At 46.9% G+C, this 18,153-nt stretch overlaps 1 protein-coding gene across 17 annotated transcripts in view; it reads right to left on the reverse strand.

The window, feature by feature from the left end:
• Nucleotides 1-18,153, reverse strand: part of SORBS1 (sorbin and SH3 domain containing 1) — a 110,938-nt gene that overhangs the window by 19,022 nt on the left and 73,763 nt on the right. For 8 of the 17 annotated variants that reach the window (XM_043550575.1, XM_043550581.1, XM_043550572.1 and 5 more), the window contains 7 exons: nt 17,716-17,891; nt 14,151-14,236; nt 12,007-12,174; nt 10,279-10,325; nt 8,925-9,039; nt 8,691-8,816; nt 7,386-7,580 (listed from right to left, as the gene is read on the reverse strand). In XM_043550575.1, the coding sequence (XP_043406510.1) occupies nt 7,386-7,580; nt 8,691-8,816; nt 8,925-9,039; nt 10,279-10,325; nt 12,007-12,174; nt 14,151-14,236; nt 17,716-17,891 (913 nt within the window). Of the gene's footprint in view, nt 1-3,395; nt 3,510-4,936; nt 5,690-7,385; nt 7,581-8,690; nt 8,817-8,924; nt 9,040-10,278; nt 10,326-12,006; nt 12,175-14,150; nt 14,237-14,929; nt 16,442-17,715; nt 17,892-18,153 lie in introns of all 17 variants that reach the window. The other 9 variants (XM_043550571.1, XM_043550573.1, XM_043550574.1 and 6 more) reach the window with 3 other exon arrangements.

Consider the following 18,153-nt stretch of genomic DNA (forward strand, 5'->3'; position numbering starts at 1 on the left):
ATGCTAGGAGAAAACACAAACCCACACGTAAATTGCAAATTTTGATTTTTTAAAATCTGAACTAGAAACAAACCCACCCTTAGGGTCAGGTACTTGGAATCTAAATCAAAATGGTAAATTCTGGGGGATGGGACTGGGAAGGTGGCTGTTTAATGAACATTTGCCCATTTAAAGCCCTTGTCCCCAGGGGAAATGGGGACAGAGGTGAGCGAAGGGAAAATCATAGGCTCAACTCCATACTTCACCCTCAGAGAGCAGCTGATGATCAGGGAAATGACTAAAAATGGCAACAGGTGTCCAGATTCATACTCCATCCATGAATTCTGGATCAAATTTGCACACTATACAGGTGAAAACAAGATTGTTTCCCAACAACCAGCACCCCACACTAGCCTTTGCAAAGAGTGTGCTTTCTCCTTCATACATTGCCAGCCAGTGGAAGTGAGCTGGAAGTATACTGATGTGTAAACAGACTAGAATACCTCTTACTCCTTTCGGAGGAATAGAGAGGAGGGGGTATCAGCTGTTCAGTGCTGACACTGAGCTGTTTATGTTACAACAGTATTAACACTGGCTCCTTTGGTAGTGTTTGTAGGGAATTTGAGTGTTAGTGGGTGCCACAGAACCAGCTGAAAAACCAGGCTGGACATTAGCAGCTATGCCAGAAACACTCTCCCCTCAACACAAAGCAATCAAACCAATAATCACAGAATTAGCCACCCACTGTCCTACAGATATGAGCCAGATCCAAAACTCTGGATGCAAACACGTACAAACCCCATGCCCCTAACTTTGGGCCACTTGAAATCTGATCCTGAAGTTTACAAGGCCCCCCTACCTTCCTAATGTGCTGAGCCAGAACTCCAGCTTCTAACAGGTCCTAACAGCTTTAAGTGTTCCCACTCCAGCTCTGAACGCTGCAGCCTGAGCCCATCTTTACTGGCCCGTACCAGAAAAAGGTGGTTAGTAACTTTTGGAAGCAAGTAAAAAACAACCTCTAGAAAACCATCTTCTTGATACATTACATCCCTCTTACTCAGAGATGGATTAAGATTTACTGGGGCCCTGGCACAAAGAACATTTGAGCCCCCCACACCCAGCCACAGGGCCCCACCCCCTGCTCCTCCCCAAGGCCCTGGCCAGGCTGGAAGTGGGAGATGGACGGTAGCAAAAGCTTCCCAGGGATCCCGAGCCACCTACCCTGGGTGGTGAGCCCTGGGGGGCAGGGACACGGACTGGGGGTTACTCTTGGGCACGCTGGCCCCCTGCCCAGGGCAGGTGGAGGGTCTGGGGCTCCCCACAGTGCACAGGCGCCAACTTCCTCCAGCCTCTGGGGGTGCTCAACCCCCTGCTCTGACCCAGGCCTTGCCCCCTTCCCTCAAACCCCCACCCCGATTCTTCCCACCCAGTTCCACCCCCTCCCTGAGTGGGCCCCTTTCCCACGCCTCCCTCTCCCCTCAGCACCTCCTGCATGCTGCAGAACAGTTGATCGCGGTGGGTGGAAGGCACTGGGGGGTGGGGAGGCTGCTGGTGGTTGCAAAGCACCTGCTAATTTTTTTCCCTGGGTGCTCCAGCTGGAGCACCCATGGAGTCAGCACTTATGCCACAGCAGCCCAGGCTCCCTGGGCTGTTCTTAAGTGATCCACATAGAGCTGCTGAGAGGGGATATGGAGCTACGAGGGTCATGTGCTCCCAAAAGCCTGGCATCACAGAAAGGAGGGGACAGAGGTCAGCTCCATTACCAGTTGCAGTGAGCAGCAAGAAGTACCTCTGGCAGAATAGCCCCTTTGCGCTGCACAGAATGCCCCTCGGAGGTAACAGACAGAGCTGCCGGCTCGCAGGAAAACAAAACCTCCTGTGAGCCCCATAGACAGCCCAGTGATGGGAGAGGGAACCAGAGGCTAGTCCCGCCCACACATCACCAGCAGGCCAAGTACTCTTGGTTACACATGGGCAATCTAATGAAGGCAGTGGGGTTAGGGCTGTGTGGGGCTCACCTCGGGGCAGGACCCGAAGGTGATGGGGAAAGGGAGGATGTGGCTGCACATGGGTCACCTGAGGGTGTGACCTGAAGGTGACAGGACAGTTGGGGTGGGGACCAGAGGTCAGGATGTGGCCTGCTGAATCATTCCTGCTGCTGATGCTACAAGGCTGGGAATACCTTAGCATGACTCCCAGCTCCTGGGGAGTTTGAGGCATTCGTGCCACTGAGACAATAAGTGAGTACAGGACCCCGTGAGGTGGGTTTGACCGTCACTCACCAGAACAGAGCTGTGCAGTGAGTCACCGTTTGCCGGTGCTGTCATGGGGAGCCACAAGGTCCTGCTCAGCGGGGTCACAGGGAAGGAGCTTCAGTCCCTGACAGAGAATACAGAGCAAGGAAGGGGCAAGGCAAGCCCTTGCAAAGGCTCCTTCCAGCCCAGATGCTGCTCGTCCTAGTCCCCTGCATGAGCACCTTGTGCCCAGATGAGGTGCCAGTGCCAGGGCATGGCTGAGCACTGCCACCAAGAGGCAGACTGTGGTTGCTGATGGAGACCACAGCTTCCAGCAAACCCAGGGTAGCAAGTTTGGGGCCTGGGGGACCTGCGGGGGGAACCTGAGACCTAAGTCTCCTGGAGAACAATGGGGTGAGCCCAGGGAATGGGGGGGGGAAGTCTGGGGTGAGGGGAGGAGACTCAGCGGGTGGGGATGGGAGCAGGGGGTGGGGGAGCAGGGGAAGAAGTGCCTGGGAGAGCTCCATGCGGGGGAGTGTGGAGGGGGAATTTAGGCACCCTCCTATCTACCACAGCTGGGCAGCTTCCAGCCTGGCCAGGGGTGGAGCCTCAAGGGGAAGAGGAGGAGCAGGGCAGCAGGGCCCTTGGTGGGGGGAGAGGAGGAGCTGGGGGTGGGGCCAGAGTTCCAGCACTCCTGAGAGGGCCCATACATTGGCTGGGGTTCCTGGGCCCGGGCCCTATTGGCCCATGCAGTAATCCACCACTGCTCTTACTAATTAGGCTACTGATCCCTCCAGGGACTGACCACAGCAACTCCAACTGAAATTCACCGTAGCTACAGGCACTCAGGATCTGACAGGATGAAATATGTCCTAAGCTAACACTTCAGAGGAACTTAGGGCCAGAGCCTCAGCTGGTGTAAATCAGCTTAGTTCCATTGACTTCAACAAAGCTACACTGACATATAGCCACTGAAGATTTCACCCACGCTGCTTAGTCCATCATTTCCACAGTGCCTGGAACTAACTTTAAATAACCCATTAACAGGCTTGCTGTATTAAAGACAGCTGATGTACTTCACCTGTGAAATCAACATATGGACAAGCAATCACATGACAAATTAATGACAATAGGATGGAAACAGCTCCAAGCCATAGAATAATTATCACCAACAATGGTTACCTGGGGCATTCTGACCCTGCGTGTAAGTCTAGGAGGTGGTTGTATTGTGACAGCAGAGGAAGAAAGTGCAGAGGAAGAGAGAAGAGCAGATGAAGAGAATGAAGTGTCTGCAGTCTTTTAAAGGAAAGAAAAGTTGGTCAGCTAAATGCACGATTTCGTATCAGAATCACTGCTATCATCTTTTGTGATACGAGCATCCTTTATATATACACTTAAATTTGGTGCACACATTGCAAACATCACTCCATGCACGAGACAACACACCTTTCTAGCTTATCCTTCTTTGCTTACAACTGCACTGCATTTTAAAATACGCAGAATGTTAAGCTTTTGTTAAGCTGCTGGCAATACATAAAGATGCTAAACTATATGCTTTTGTAAAGCTTAGATACAATTTTGGTTAAGATCCTGGTTAATTTCATATTAAAAAAATATAATTTGGTAGCATGGAACACAATCTCAGAAGGCATTTTTCCCTCTCTTGTTTAATTCTGGCCCAGATTTTATGTTGCATCAAGATCATCTTGATACAGGAAAGGGGAAAGGAGTCAGTTCCAAACCTCTCATTTTGAAGCTGCCAAAGCCACAGCCTGGGTGTAAGCAAGAACAACCGAGGGGGCATCTGTAACTTACTCCAGCTGGTTATGGTCTCCAAGGGACCATAAATCAGTCGAGCTTTGGAAGAGTGGGGGGTGTTGGGGGGGTGTTGAAGCCAACTATGCCACCTCCTGCTGGTTGAGAGCTCCCCTAAGATTCCTCTATCCTTTTAATGGAGCACAGCTTGCTCTTCAGCTAGAAGTGTATATATAATTTTAAATAACTGACTCACTCTTGGGAGAAAACACTACTGGCTTTAATTCTTATTTGCACTAAGGTCCTTTTATCCCACTCTGGCAGTGTAAAGGGGCGTTACAGTGGGTGTTAGTGACATTTACATAAAGGGACGTGTAGGGTAAATGAGAATCGGGCCCACTGAGTTTGTTACAAGAAAAAGTGACTCCTGCACTTTAACTAGGTGGCTGTGCAAATATACAGACCCCGGCTAGAGGTTCACAGCACCTCAGGCTCCATTAGGATGAGAACAGCATAGGTGCTTTCTCTAGCTAGGATTAAATTTATGCTTCAGGGCATAAACTGATCACTAGTTAGGGTAAGGAAGGAATTCCCTGTAGTCCATTGTTTTTGTACAGGGAGGTGAATTGCATGCAGGCTGTGATATGCCTTCTTCTGCCACATCTAGTAATGACTACTGATTGGGCCAGGATAGCAGACTAGACGAGGCTTTGGAATATTTGGCCAGGCAATTCCTACTTTCATGCCTATTCTCAACTAACTCTTGCTACATCCTTGCTGAATCCACTTCTAGGCCATTTTAGCCCTCTGCACGCTGGAGACGGTATTGCTAACAGCCACTAGCTAGCTATAGTCCATAAAGGGATAGGCAACAGCTACTGGCTCTGTGCGGCCAGCTGAGCAGTAAGGATTTGAACACACAAGTAAGCGTAGGGTTTCAGAATAGCATACACATGCAGGAGAAGTACCTTGTTTGCTCTGCTTCGAATCTCTCTCAGTTCACCTGTCCTTGTGCCTCTTTTCTCAGCATTATTTCCCTGCCCAGTAGTGATTAGCTCCTGACATAATTGGCTTTCCCCAAAGGAAGCAAAGGGTCTCTTTTCTGGGCTCATACTCTTGTCTAGATTTGATGTTTTCAGGCAACCCTCCACAGAGGTCTGGGGCATGAGATTAGAGCCTTTGTCTGTCTCCTTCCAACCCTCCCTCTCACTGTTTCTGTGGCCTTCTCTATTATTTCGGACCTTGGTTTGGTTACCAATGACGTCACTGAGCTCGGAGAGGAAGCTCTCGGGTCTCCCAACAACCGAGTGAGGGGTCTGACAGCTGCTCAGGTTGGGGGAAGGGCAGCCAAAAAACTTTTCTTCACTTTGCGGAGTGGTATGACTGAAAGTGTGAGCAGAGGACGGTGGCCTGGAGGGGAAAGATGGCAGTGCGGATATAATGGACAGTGGTGTGGAGGAGCCCGAAAGGTTAGAATGGTGAAGGCTAACAGAGGGGGAGGGGCTGGCTGCAGCTGAGGGCGAGAGATAGTCGATGGGACAGAGACAGTCTTCGGGGACAGGAGGCAATGGAGGGGTTATGACAGGAGTACTGCTAGGAGACACTCCCACAGTCAGGGAAATCCACTCCGTCGTGATTGCCTGCACCTCTGGAGACAGGGTGTGGCGTGAGAAAGGCAAAGGTGGAGGAGTTGGTGTATGGAGCAGCTCAGAGCCAGGAGACTTAAAGGAAAGAAAAGGAAAAAAAGATAGAAATAAGCCAAATGACAAGGAAAAGTACAAAATTCTCAAACACACGTGAAGGCAGCGGGGAAATGAAGAGTGAGTGCAGGAAAGCAGGCGACACAGCATGGAGGACAAACTCTCGCCGGGGGCTTCATGCAGACTGCGAATCCTTACTCACACTGAGTAGTACCTTGCCCCTCAGTTACTGGAGCCGTGGGGCTGCTGAAGGAGCCAGCACTGCTACAAGGCAGGGAGCATCCCGGGAGTTGGCTCTTTGATTTTAAAGCAAGTTCTAGGTTTATGAAGCTGGAACAAAGATGGGCTGAACTCTGCCCTTGTGTGGGGGTGCAGGGCTCTTGGGCATGACGGGCTTAGAGCTTTCCCTGATCATATGTGCGCACCAGCCATGCTTTGCAGGAAACAAGAACAAAAGGAAGAAAACAACTGCTTTTACTGAGAGAATTAACAGAACTGCTGAAAAAACAAAGAAAGGGTGCATACAGGACTTCCAAACCAAGGGGAAAGCTGGCAGCAAGGCGGCAGCAGGCATGCCATGGCGACGTAGGATGTGCCAGGCCCACACATACTGAAGCTGAGATTCACTTTTTTAGGGAACCCCAAGAAAGCAAGCACTGTCTCCTCTTCACTTAATGGCAAGGAACAGAAATACCTGCTAATAGCACCACTAAAGGAAGACAAGGACAAAGACACTGACTGTAGCCCTGAAATTTCCAATCCTTCTCTAGTCTCTGTTGCATGCCCCAACCTCCTGACTCTCCTTCCCCAGCATTACGCACCGGAAGGTCTTGTTGTGTATGATGAACAGAACCAGCTAACACCTTCCCTTCCCTCCCTCACCCGGGGACTCAGGCCGTGCATCTGCACATATCATGTATGTGCTCAACTTTAAAGCAAAAATGTTTGCAGGCACAGGGTGAAATGTATCAAAGGCTATAGAGCCCCACAGCCAGTCCTGGATCTGAGATTGCCACTACAAACAGGACAGACTGCAATCCCAAACTGCCACCGGCCACTGTCTCTGTGATGGATTTAATTCCGCAGTTTTGCGCTCCTAAAGGGGTCAGACTGGCAGGCCCTAGAGACTCAAGCCTTCCATTTAGCTACTGACCATGTACAGCATGGGCAATGGTAACTCAGGCCTCCGACACACTGTCCTGCCTAGCTGTCTCAGCCCTAAGCTGGAGTTGCTATGTGGAGGGATAATTTAGACCTTGATCTAAATCCCATTGAAATTGATGGAAGGACTGCCGCTGACCCTTTGTCTCAATACCCTTTTAATCAAACAGGATGCCCATCAAAGTGATAGTTTGACTTGCGTAGGCACCGGTCTCATCAAACTGGACCAAAGTCACTGATTTATCCCCACAAAGGCACTGAAATTCACTCAACTTGCCATCCTTGCCAACCTAGCCAAGGTTCAACCTGTGATCAGAGATGAAATGCTTTCTGTTCTGTCCCAGTCCTCCCAGTCACTCAGTCTTTCTGGTAAACGAAGTGTAACACCTTCGGCTCAGCTTTCCCTGGGCCGGTACAATGGGAGCGAACTGGACAGGACAGATGGTGCTGCTGCACAGTACACCCTAACTTTGGCTGGGGATTTCTTCCTGCACACAAATGATTGCGGCCTATTGTTCTGTAAGGTCTAGTAACTGGCTACATCCAGTCTGGGTACCTGCGGGGAAGTCGTTGTGCTGCGATTAGGGGAGTGAGACATCGGCAGCTCAGGGTAATCAACAGCATTCTTCACTAGTGGCCGCTTGAGCACGTCCACATAAGTGACAGGGAAGATGCCTTGGCGGTTGGTGCCAGAGATTTTCCCTTCATACCAGTTCTCATCAACTCGCCGAATCACCGTGATCCTTTCGCCCTGCAGGAGAGAACCATCACATAGCACTGATGCTAACCCAGCGTGTAAACCTGCAGCACAGGAGATGAGAGCCCTCGCCCCAGCTGAATTCAAGCCCTCTGTGGCATGTAGCCCCACCCTCCTTGACATGGCAGCATGTTTCTGAGTTCAGCTGACTGGGGAGGTTCACCTATCCTGAAGCTAGCTCAGGCTGTCTGCAGACTCAGGCAGGCAGCAGTCACTCTTGGGTCACATTTAACAGAGTTTCTTTGCATCCAGGGTGCAAGAAACATTTTTTTAATATGAAAGCTGAGGTTCTGATCTCATTGTGTGACTCCCAGAGCAGAGTCCCCAAGCCTTGCCCCCAATCCTCTTCCCTTCTGTTCTGCTGACAAAACACACAAGAAAGACTTTTGAATCCTGATTATAAACTGCAAGCTCCAACCTTGAATAAAATGAAAAAGACAATAGGGAACATGGAATTTTAATATCAACACACGTGCAATCATCTGCCAGCTTTGAGATGGAGAAATTTTGCTGTTTAAGGTACTTTAATAAATGCGTTTAGTTCTGCTCTGAAAAGTGACTCTGAAAATGGCACCTTCTTACTCCCTGTCTGCATTCATTGCCTTACATGGGCACTACAGTAACACAGATATGTGTTCACTTCTGTTCACTCTTGTGAGCTGGTTTGGCTCAGCAATGCTATGGGAGAATAAGCTAGTCAGTAATTCATCAATGGAAAGTTAATGTTCCCAGTGCAGAGTCACATTCTGCACCTGATTTTACACCCATGCAACCCCAGTGATGATAATGGGGCTAAACAGGTGTCCCTCAAGGCCTAATTTAGCATGCAGACCCACAGCACCAGCACTGCACCCATGCTAGTCCCTCTGGTGTGGGAATACAGCACGCGCGTGCTTTCTTGGATATAGACAGCCTCCCTGCAAAACACTCATCACAATAAACTATGGTGATGGGTGCTGAATAAAACCCCCAAGGATTAGATTAATCTAATTAGATTATTCTAACATGCACAAAATGGTTGCCAATTTTAGTGGATCATCTCCTTTGAAATGATGCACCATCTGGTTTGTTTTGATAAATGCTTTCACCCAATGAGGGTCCTACCTTTCTGAATGACATTTCCACTCGAGTATCCCCATTAAAGTTAAATTTAGCAACAGCATCTCCATACTCCAATACTTGCATTGCGGCAAGCTTTTGGGGCTGGGCTTTTTCAGCGGGCGGAAGTATCTGAAAGAAAGAAATGAAGTCCAATGACCCATCAGGAGCCCACAAGCGGGTTGCTCTCAGGAGGAGCTGTGGCTCTGGAATGAGAACATTTCAAAAGGAAAGAGTTACCTCTATGTAGGAGCGTGGGAAGATGCCGACTCTGCCATGGTGTTCTCCTTCATACCAGTTCTGGTCAATCTGCTTGTAAATGTAAACAATGTCTCCTTTTTGAAGAGGAAGTTCCCTGTTAACAACACATTGGTTACAGCTGAACTGCATACTGTCCACAAACAAAGCACAATGAATTTCACTGCAGGAGAGAGCGGCTGTGTATATTCACTCTGGTCATCCAAAGTGCCATCCTATATACCTGCTGGGTATCTCACACTTTCCAGGGTGGTACCTATCAACCCATCTGCTGCAAGGTGGGTTTGGGAAGAAGCATATAAATCACACTCAACCCTCTCATCTAGATGTTACCCTGTTGTTCTTACAATGAGATACCAAGGTTTGCTCACTGTCTGGGTGCATTATGGGTGTGGCTTTCCATAAAGGAGGTGTGGCCAGACCTCATTGAACATTTTCCCCTTCACAAGCAGGGGAAAGAAAAGTCAAGGAAGTGTTAAAGCACTAGCCACTGGCTGCCCATTGGCAGTGCCCACTTTCCTGCTTTGGGTCAATCATTTCGCCTGTACACTTGTTCAATTCACAAGGAGATAAGTGGGACAGGACCATTTTGAGAGAGTTTAAGAGGAAGCTAATTTGCTGATAATGGAACCACCATATATATGACACTCCAGGACATTCATGGCCAGCCAGCCTTTGCAAGCATTACGGACTTTGCTTGGACCAGCAGTGGTATTTGAACTTGGAAACTTCAGCAGGAAAAGCAGGAACTTTTCAGCTTGAACAAAAGGACCAACTCCCATCACGAGCAGCTGTATCATACTCTCAAACCTCTTCTATGGGCCAGCCAACAGTGAATGACAAAAACCCACCCTGTCCTCTCCTAACATGGATGACACAAGCACCTCTCTCTCTTGGCCACATCAACATCAAATGTACACAGTGAGCAAGTGAAAAACACTGTTCTCTCAGGCTGGGATCTGAGCAACCAACTAGGTTCTTCCTGCCTCTTAAAACACCACCAGTAATAAAGATACCGCAGGCAGGACACAACTGGCAACTCGGCTTATGATGGATGAAGTGGAGTTGAATCCAGCTCACCCTCCAGGAGGGGCTAGCAGGAACAAACACTTGTTTGTTTCAGTGAAGCAACTGGATTTGCCTCAAAGACATATGGGGAGCAGATGCACAGAGTATACAAAGCTACTCTACTGACTTGAAGGACTTGCTTTGAATTACTGGATCGAGACACACTCCAGAAACATTAATCAGTCTTATTATACATCCTAAATGTTGCATGATATGCAGAAAAAGCAGACAGAGAGAGATAGAAACAGCAATATCAAGATATACTCACTTTAGTGTCTGTGCTTTGAAGTCAAACTTGGCTCTAGCAAGTCTCATCTAAAGATTGAAAACAACAAATTAAAACAACAATTATGTTTTCAACCCATTACTGAAAAGGCTATGGAAATGCTTCCCAGCCCTTTCAAAGACTAGCACAAATCTGGGGGTGAAACTAGCAGATCTTAGTTCAGATATTCTGCTGCATGCTTCTTGCCCCAGAGTCCAGATCCGCTCTGTGGATCTGAGAGAACTTATCCCTTAATAGGCCAAGTGCCACCTTCTGGTATAAATGTAACCAATGGCAAGGAAAGCCCTACAGCAGGGAGTTTAACGGAAGTAAATGTTTAAACATGTGACCATGTCAAACCTTGCTGAACCGGACAACTGCCCCAGTAACTACAATGAGTCTGTGGATTAAGGATCAAATTCCCCTTGGATAAAGGAAAAATTTGCTGGCCAGCAGAAGGCAATAAGGTGATACTCACATGGGACTCACACGCCACTGAAAATCTATTGTCCACCTGCACCGTGGCCCATGTGCTACTATGGTCACTGTTTCAATTGGTAGGAAAGAGACAAAGGCCAGGAGGAACTGAAGAAAAATAAGCATGTGTCTAAAACTGTCTCAAGTTAGTTAAAAAGGTAAATAGGATGTGTTAAGAGCACGTCTATCGACAGCTTTTAGGGGGTGATTTTGTTGGCTGATTAAAATGGTCCTAAAATATTTTGACAATTTTTAAGCCACTATGTCAATAAAATAATAATATAAAAATAATTAGCAATTTTAGAAATAAAATAATTATAGTTGTTGGTAATATAATAATCATAATAACTAATAATTGATTTAGTTGGGGATTGGTCCTGCTTTGAGCAGGGGGTTGGACTAGATGACCTCCTGAGGTCCCTTCCAACCCTGATATTCTATGATTCTATGAATATCTTACACTCACATGGCACCTTTCATTCTGAAAGATCCCAAAGCACTTTAAAAACAATGGGTTCATTTCTGGCCTCAGTTACACCCATGCAACTGAGAGCAAAAGTTAGTCCTGCACACAGGAACCACCTCACTCGTCACTGAAATGCAGCCACCTCTGGGGTGAAATACAGCAGCTGTTTAACAGCACACAGCAATGATACACAACGCTTTAAGGCGGGAAGTGGCATGTGGCCACCTAAACACCCCAACTCTTGTGAAAAGTGCCATGGGAGGACTTGAAAAGCATCTCCTCCTTTGTCTCTTTTAGAGGGACTAAATCATGTAATATTTAGGAAACATGCTGGGAATTCTTCCAACTCTTTCCTAGAGCAGTATGGAGCGTCTTTCAAAAGAAGGAGAACAGCATAATCTATTTCTAACAAAAATAGAGGACAGTCACATGACCAGGATCAACAAGACATGAAGTTTCTAAGCATAAGGCACAGACAAGAAGACAATGTAGCAGTCTGATGCAAGGGATGTAAAATGCCTTTGATTCACTAAAAGTAGCTGATATTTAAACGCATGCATCACAGGTGTGCACCAGCAATTCTCAGCAGGCATGCTTTAACATATACAGCTTGGTATAGAGATATCAATTAATTTACCAGGCACGAGAGCCAAAGCAATTCTAAATGAAGCCAGAATGGGAAAAAAATAAAACATTCTCTGGAGAGCTAATGTCGGCCTAAAGCGCAACATTGTGAGAGGCAAATATTGCATTGGGTCAAGCAGCAGACTGAGGTAACTATAACAGACCTCTGACCCAGATTTCCTCTTTGCTGTATCGTCTACATTTAGGAGGTCCCCAAACCGCTCATTAGTGATAAACTGATGGTGCGTTGGAATAACCCCTGTGTGCCTTCTAGCTGCAATATCAGCTTCTTCTTGCTCACGTTTAAGTCGTCTCTGGTCCTCTAAAAGTTTCTGCCATAAAATTGCATAAAATGGGCAGTAAATCATCTAGTTTAGGGCATTTGAAAACTGCCAGCAAATGTGACTTTAATACAGAACTTCAGAGGTGCCGGCAAATAGCAGCAGCTTTAGAGAAATATACACGATCAATTCTATCAACTACACAATGGTTCCCAGTTGATTAGCTTGGCATACAAAATACATTCCATTACAGTGTTTTTAAAAGCAGATTATTGGTAGTTCTTAATGGGATCATTTACAATGAAAAAACTCAGCATACCAAGGACCCGATCCAAAACCAATGGACGTCAAGGGAAGTCTTTCCACTGACTTCAGTGAGCTTTAGATCAGGCCCAGATGGTCATTTAGACACCTAACTCCCATTGACTATCAATGGAAGTTGAGTGGCTAAATGCCCTTTGTGACTTTGCAGATCTCTCCCTAGTTGCTTATGGCTCACATAACAAATATCATCTAGTAAAACAAGTAATTCTCTCTAACAAAGTATTTCCGACTTCCCCATCCTTTGGCAGATTAGTGGAAACGAGGGCCCTTGATCCCACATTCCATGGGTGTAAGAGTCCATCCACCTGGATCTGACTGCAGGAGTGGGGTCCAAGCTTTGTGCTAATTCACCCAAGGGCCTTAAGTGCCAATGAATTCAGATCATTGCTATTCATATATTTTACAATGCAAGGAGACAGCAAAAGATGTGTTTGCACAGAAATTAAAAGGAGGGCTTAAAAATATTTCAAAGCAACATGTTAAAATTATTCAAACTCAGAATATAACATGATTCTTCAATGAAAAAATATCCCCCAGTTTAAGTCACTGGCTTTTCAGAGAAGCAGATAGGTGGCTAATTAAAATTAGTAACCTCCCAGAGTGCCAACAGTTTGTATCTTTCTTCAATATTGAATTTAGCCAGTGTTTGGAAAGACTGGGTGGTTCTCTTATGATATTAGTTTGTATATATACTGGCCAACAATTTCAAAAGGGGCTGGTGAATTTTGGGTGCCAAACAGAGACACAGTAATGTATTCAGAGATGGAATATTCAGCTCTTTCTGAAAATGAGACCCATTTAAAATGTCTTAAATTGGGCACCCAAAATTGGGTATACCCAAAATCACTAGTTGCTTTTGAAAATCTTGTCTTTACCAATTAATGCTTGGCTGAAGAGACTTTGCTGACACCATGTTAGCTTATAGAAAGACCACTTTACCCTCCTATAAAGCACACCTGCTGAATTATAACAACACAGTACATCCTTACTATATCGTCCTTCATTATTACGAACCTTTGGCCATAACAAACCCGGTACCTTGATCCCAACTACAGTCCCAGAGCCCCAGCCCCACTGTGCGGGGCTCACAGCCAACTACCTGGAGCCCCACTCCTGCGGGGGCTGACTGCCTGGAGCCCTGACACCCACAGCTGAAGTCACAGATGTTACCTAAACTCACCCTCCCTGACTGACTCCTAGCCTCAGGTATCATTATTAATAATAAATTAATGTAGCGAACACTTTTATCTAAGGCCACTTCATTAACTTACTCCAGCAGTGTATCATTCATTTTGATTGTCCTTTCGCTGTAATGAACCCCTGGCTATCATGAACAAAAGGCTTGAATTCCAACAGGTTCATTAGAGCGAGGGTGTACTGTACTTCTCTAACAGATCTCAAAACACTTTGCAAACACTAATGACCCTTCATGTCATCCTTGCATGGTTGGTAAGTATTATTTTCCCTATTTAAATACTGGGTAAGTTGAGGCACAGAGAGGTCAAGAAGTGACTTGCCCAAGGTCGTACAGCAAATCAGTGGCAGATACAGTAATAGAAATCTGGAGTCCCTTGTTCTAACTACTACATAACACTTCCTCCATAAGTAGGTACAGAGATGCAGAGGCTACGTAAGGGCAAATGGTGTACTTCCTGTATATTTAGCTGTTAGAAATGTTTCTAAACCACAAGGAAGGGCTTTACCTCTTTATCATCATGACGTCTACGAGTAATTTCTTCTGGAGTTTCCATGTAATCGACTGGTGCAAAATGCCTTGGTGATTCTGAATCTACTTCAAAACAACACAAGGCAGTTAAAAAACAAATGGACTTATCTTGTGTCACCAGAAAGGAAAAAAAATATTTTAACAGCACTACAATTTGCTTCCATTACAGCTGAAAGGATTTTCAGTTGCTGTTGACCAAATTCTCAGTCAGATATTGATAATGTTTTGGAATTTTTTTTTCCCTTTTGGGCTGTACTTGCGAACACAGATTGAAACAAAGGATAATACAAAGGTGGGAAAGTGAGTAAAAACATAAAAAAGACTTTGTGAAGAAAAGATTTGCTGCCATTGAAATATGATTTAGCATATTACCATCACCACCCATGCAAACACATACAAACATGACTGCACACTCAGAAACAGAGAGACACAATTAGACCTGGAGGAACTGCTCCTTAGAAAACCAAATTAACTGGGTTGATGTGTTTTATTCACACATATGCAAGTGATACGGGATTAAGAATATCTCATTGCAAGATTTTCACATTCTAGGAGTTGCCTTTAAGACAAACTGAGCTGGATGGCAGCTGTTAACGAGTTCTGAACAAAAATGCTAAGCAAGACACGCAAAGGACATCAGACACACGAGGAAAATGAGCATTGGGTGATGCACAGGCGGGTCAACAAAAAATACGGAGAAAAAAGCAAAGTGGGAAGACAGATAAAGTAACAGTGGTAAAGTACACAAAAAGCCACCTCCAGGGTATGTCCTGAGTTCGCTTTGCGAGTTGTTGTTTCTATCCAAGCTGTGATAGAAAGCACATGGAACAATATTCCCATTATTAAAGGAGTCTGGCGTATCAGCTCGGAGAATGGCACTTTCTGGACTGGATTCCATGCTGGGGAAATGGCTAAGCCTTTCCACAATGTCAAAGGAAGACAGGCGCTTGGGGGCCAGAGGTCTTTCTTCACAGCACAGTTTGTGCAGGGAGTGGTGACTCTTTTCCGCCTGGCATCCTCGTGGCTGAGCTGCATTATTCTGGTTCTCAGTGCTATATACTAGTGGGACTCCCAGGCAATCCGGGGGAGGAGTCTTTCTGGGGCTGTGCTGGAAGGGCTTTTTCAATCTGAAGGGAAGTGGGCTCATCAGATAGACATTTCTCGGGAGCGCGTGCCTGTCCCCGTGGGCATCCCTTTTGGAACTGGGATTCTTGGAGGCTTGCTGTTGCTCGTGCCTACGAATGGTGGTGAACCTGGTGTAGGAAGCTGGGCAAGCTCCTTTGCATTTGTTTAATTTATATTTCTGGGGCCCGTTGGCATGGCTGAGGCTGCCGCCACTGTCGTTGGATGCGTTGGACTGGAGATCAGTCTCGTCCGTGCAAGCCGAGAGTGTGTCCATGGGGACAATGTCACTGAGATCTGACGCCAAGTCCTCCACATTACTGCAGGAGCGAGAGGAGTTGTTGGCCATGTTGGCAGCATCCTTTTCTTCTTGGTTTGGCTTTGGCGACTCCAGGAGGGATTCTGCTGAATAGGCCGAGCTCAGGCAGCTCTTAGACTGGGGAGAGGTGGGCGATTTGCTTTGTCCACTGGAGAAGTTGAGAGCTGGCATGGACCGGGATCTCTGGATCAGCTGCTCAAAGGCGGTAATGCGGGATGAGACAGTGTCTTTGGGGATTTGCTCCGAATTTTCCCCACCGGAGCTCTGCTCACTCCTGTCCCTCAGCTCGTTCTCAAACTGGGATGCAATATCCCTCACGCTGCAGGATGAGATGGTGCCCAGGTGGATCCTGGACCTGTTGATCTGATGCATATTTTTATACAACATTGTAAACTCCATCCCACTCTTCCTGGGAAGGTAACCCTTCCTAGAACTGGTGCTGTACTCCTGCAGGCTCAGAGTGCTGCTGGATTTGGTGACATACTCCTGCTTCGATTGCATGAGAAGGTTTTCTACACTTTCCCCTACATTGACCAGGAAAGCTTTTTTGTTATCAAACAAGGCACTGGAGCTACGAAGGTTCTCACAGCTTTGCGCTTTTTCATGAGGCAGCAGGATACCCTTTGTGTCCTGCACAAGAGCAGCAGGAGCAGCTAGTTTGGGTTTGAATTTGGAAGGGAGGATTTCAGTAATGCAGGCTTTTGCAGCTGATAAGGGCTTCTTATGTGTACATGCATGACCTAACATACTGGTATGACTAGCGTTAAAGGTTCGGCTATTAACTGAAGAGGGTGCAATCATATGAGCATTCCCACCTTTACGATCCACTGGTAAGCATGCAGAATAAAATAAATACAACCTGTTAGCTTAAATGCTTGAAAGCTATTGAGATAGGAGAGATAACATGCTTCGATGTCACAAAATGCACTTTAAAAAACTGGTGTTCAAAAGAAAGAAAAGCAGAGAGACAATGCACAAGCCATGTTATAAAAGCGAGTGCAAAGATACAGCTAAATTCTGCAATGCTGCGGAGTTTCTAAAATCCAGATTCAGGCCTGGAGCACTTGTAGGGCCCAATCCTGCCAAGTGTTGAGCATCCTCCACACCATGCAGGAGGCACTCCGCATCTAGCAGAATGTGGGCCTTAGCAAGGATGCAGAGGGATTAATATTGCAAAAGCAGCCTCACTGTGAGCCAGTGATCAGACCAACCATGGTCCTGCCCACACAACAGCTGCCAAATAAGTTATTCCTGCCAGGGTCAGGCAAGTCAGGGAGCGTCTGCACTAAAACAAGTGGACCAGGTCTGCTGGCCCTCAGCAGTTGTGCTTGCTGGGAACTGGCTGAGCATGCTCTCTGCACCGTTTGCACAGTTATGTTTGCTAAAAGCAGCTGGGAGGTGAAGACAGAGACTCCCAGGTGTGATATGCTATTTTGTAGGAGGATTGGCTTGGAAAACAAAAGAACCAGCTCCTCTGTCCCCAGCCATTTTTAGCTTACAACCAGCTCAGAGATGCATCAGGCTCCTCGGCTGTCCCAGTATGCTACAAACTCCAAGGCAGAGGCTCAACAGTGTCACCAGTCTCTGCTGGGCTGGCTGCTCTCTTTGTATCTCATGGGCTCCAAGGCAATTGCCAGGTCGAGAGGCGTCCCATGCTTCTTTGAGCCAGGAGAGCCCCAGAGTGCATAGCACTGAAATAATGCAGACGTGCTCAGGCCAGCAGACACTGCTTGACGTGATCAGACTGCACATCAGGAACAGCAGCAACAGAGGGTGGCAGGAAGAGGACATCAGAGTACTGCGGGGAGGAAGAAAAAGGGGAAGGTGGTGTTGGCTGACAGTTGGAAAGAGGGAGGCAGAAATAAGGGAAAGCAAAGGGAAGAGTCCTGACCCTACTGGTAAGCTGGAGCTGGTGGAGGATAGGGTTAAGGGAAAGCATGGCCAGGCTGGGTGGGGAGAGAAAAGAGGATGAAAGGCAGAGAAGGAGAGAGGAATGACAGGTAGATCTCATTAGGTTTGGATAAGGACCCAACTCCACTTGGCAGTTCACCCACCTCACCATGTGTAATGGAGGGAAGGGGTCAGTGCTCTGCTAACCTACCTTTAGTAGAAGCAGAGCTAGAAGGACGCTTGAGACCGCTTAGCCCCTGCAGCGGGATATCACCACCTTCCAGCACACTTTTGTAAATTTGCCTTTCATTCTCCAAGCCAGCAGTGTCTGCTGGCGCTGGTTCCAGCTCTCTCCTTGCTGCCTGGTAGCTGGGTAAATATGCTGAGCTAGAAAATGGGTTAAAAAAGAAAAGAAAGAGAGACTGATTTCTCTCTCTTCTTGTGTGCTTAGAGAGCATCATGAACAGGTCAGAGGAGATCACTCGTGAACCCGTGCTTAGCGGTGCCTGTGATTCTTACACCTCTGCATGTCAATACTGCTGAGGTAAGATTTCTAGCTGAAGACCATGTATGTATTGAAATCACACTTGAAATACTTAGCATTGCTATAGCATCCTCCATTCCACTGTCTCAAGGGGCTGTACAAACT

This window comes from Chelonia mydas, chromosome 7, assembly GCF_015237465.2.
Source record: "Chelonia mydas isolate rCheMyd1 chromosome 7, rCheMyd1.pri.v2, whole genome shotgun sequence".
Classification (NCBI taxonomy): domain Eukaryota; kingdom Metazoa; phylum Chordata; order Testudines; family Cheloniidae; genus Chelonia; species Chelonia mydas.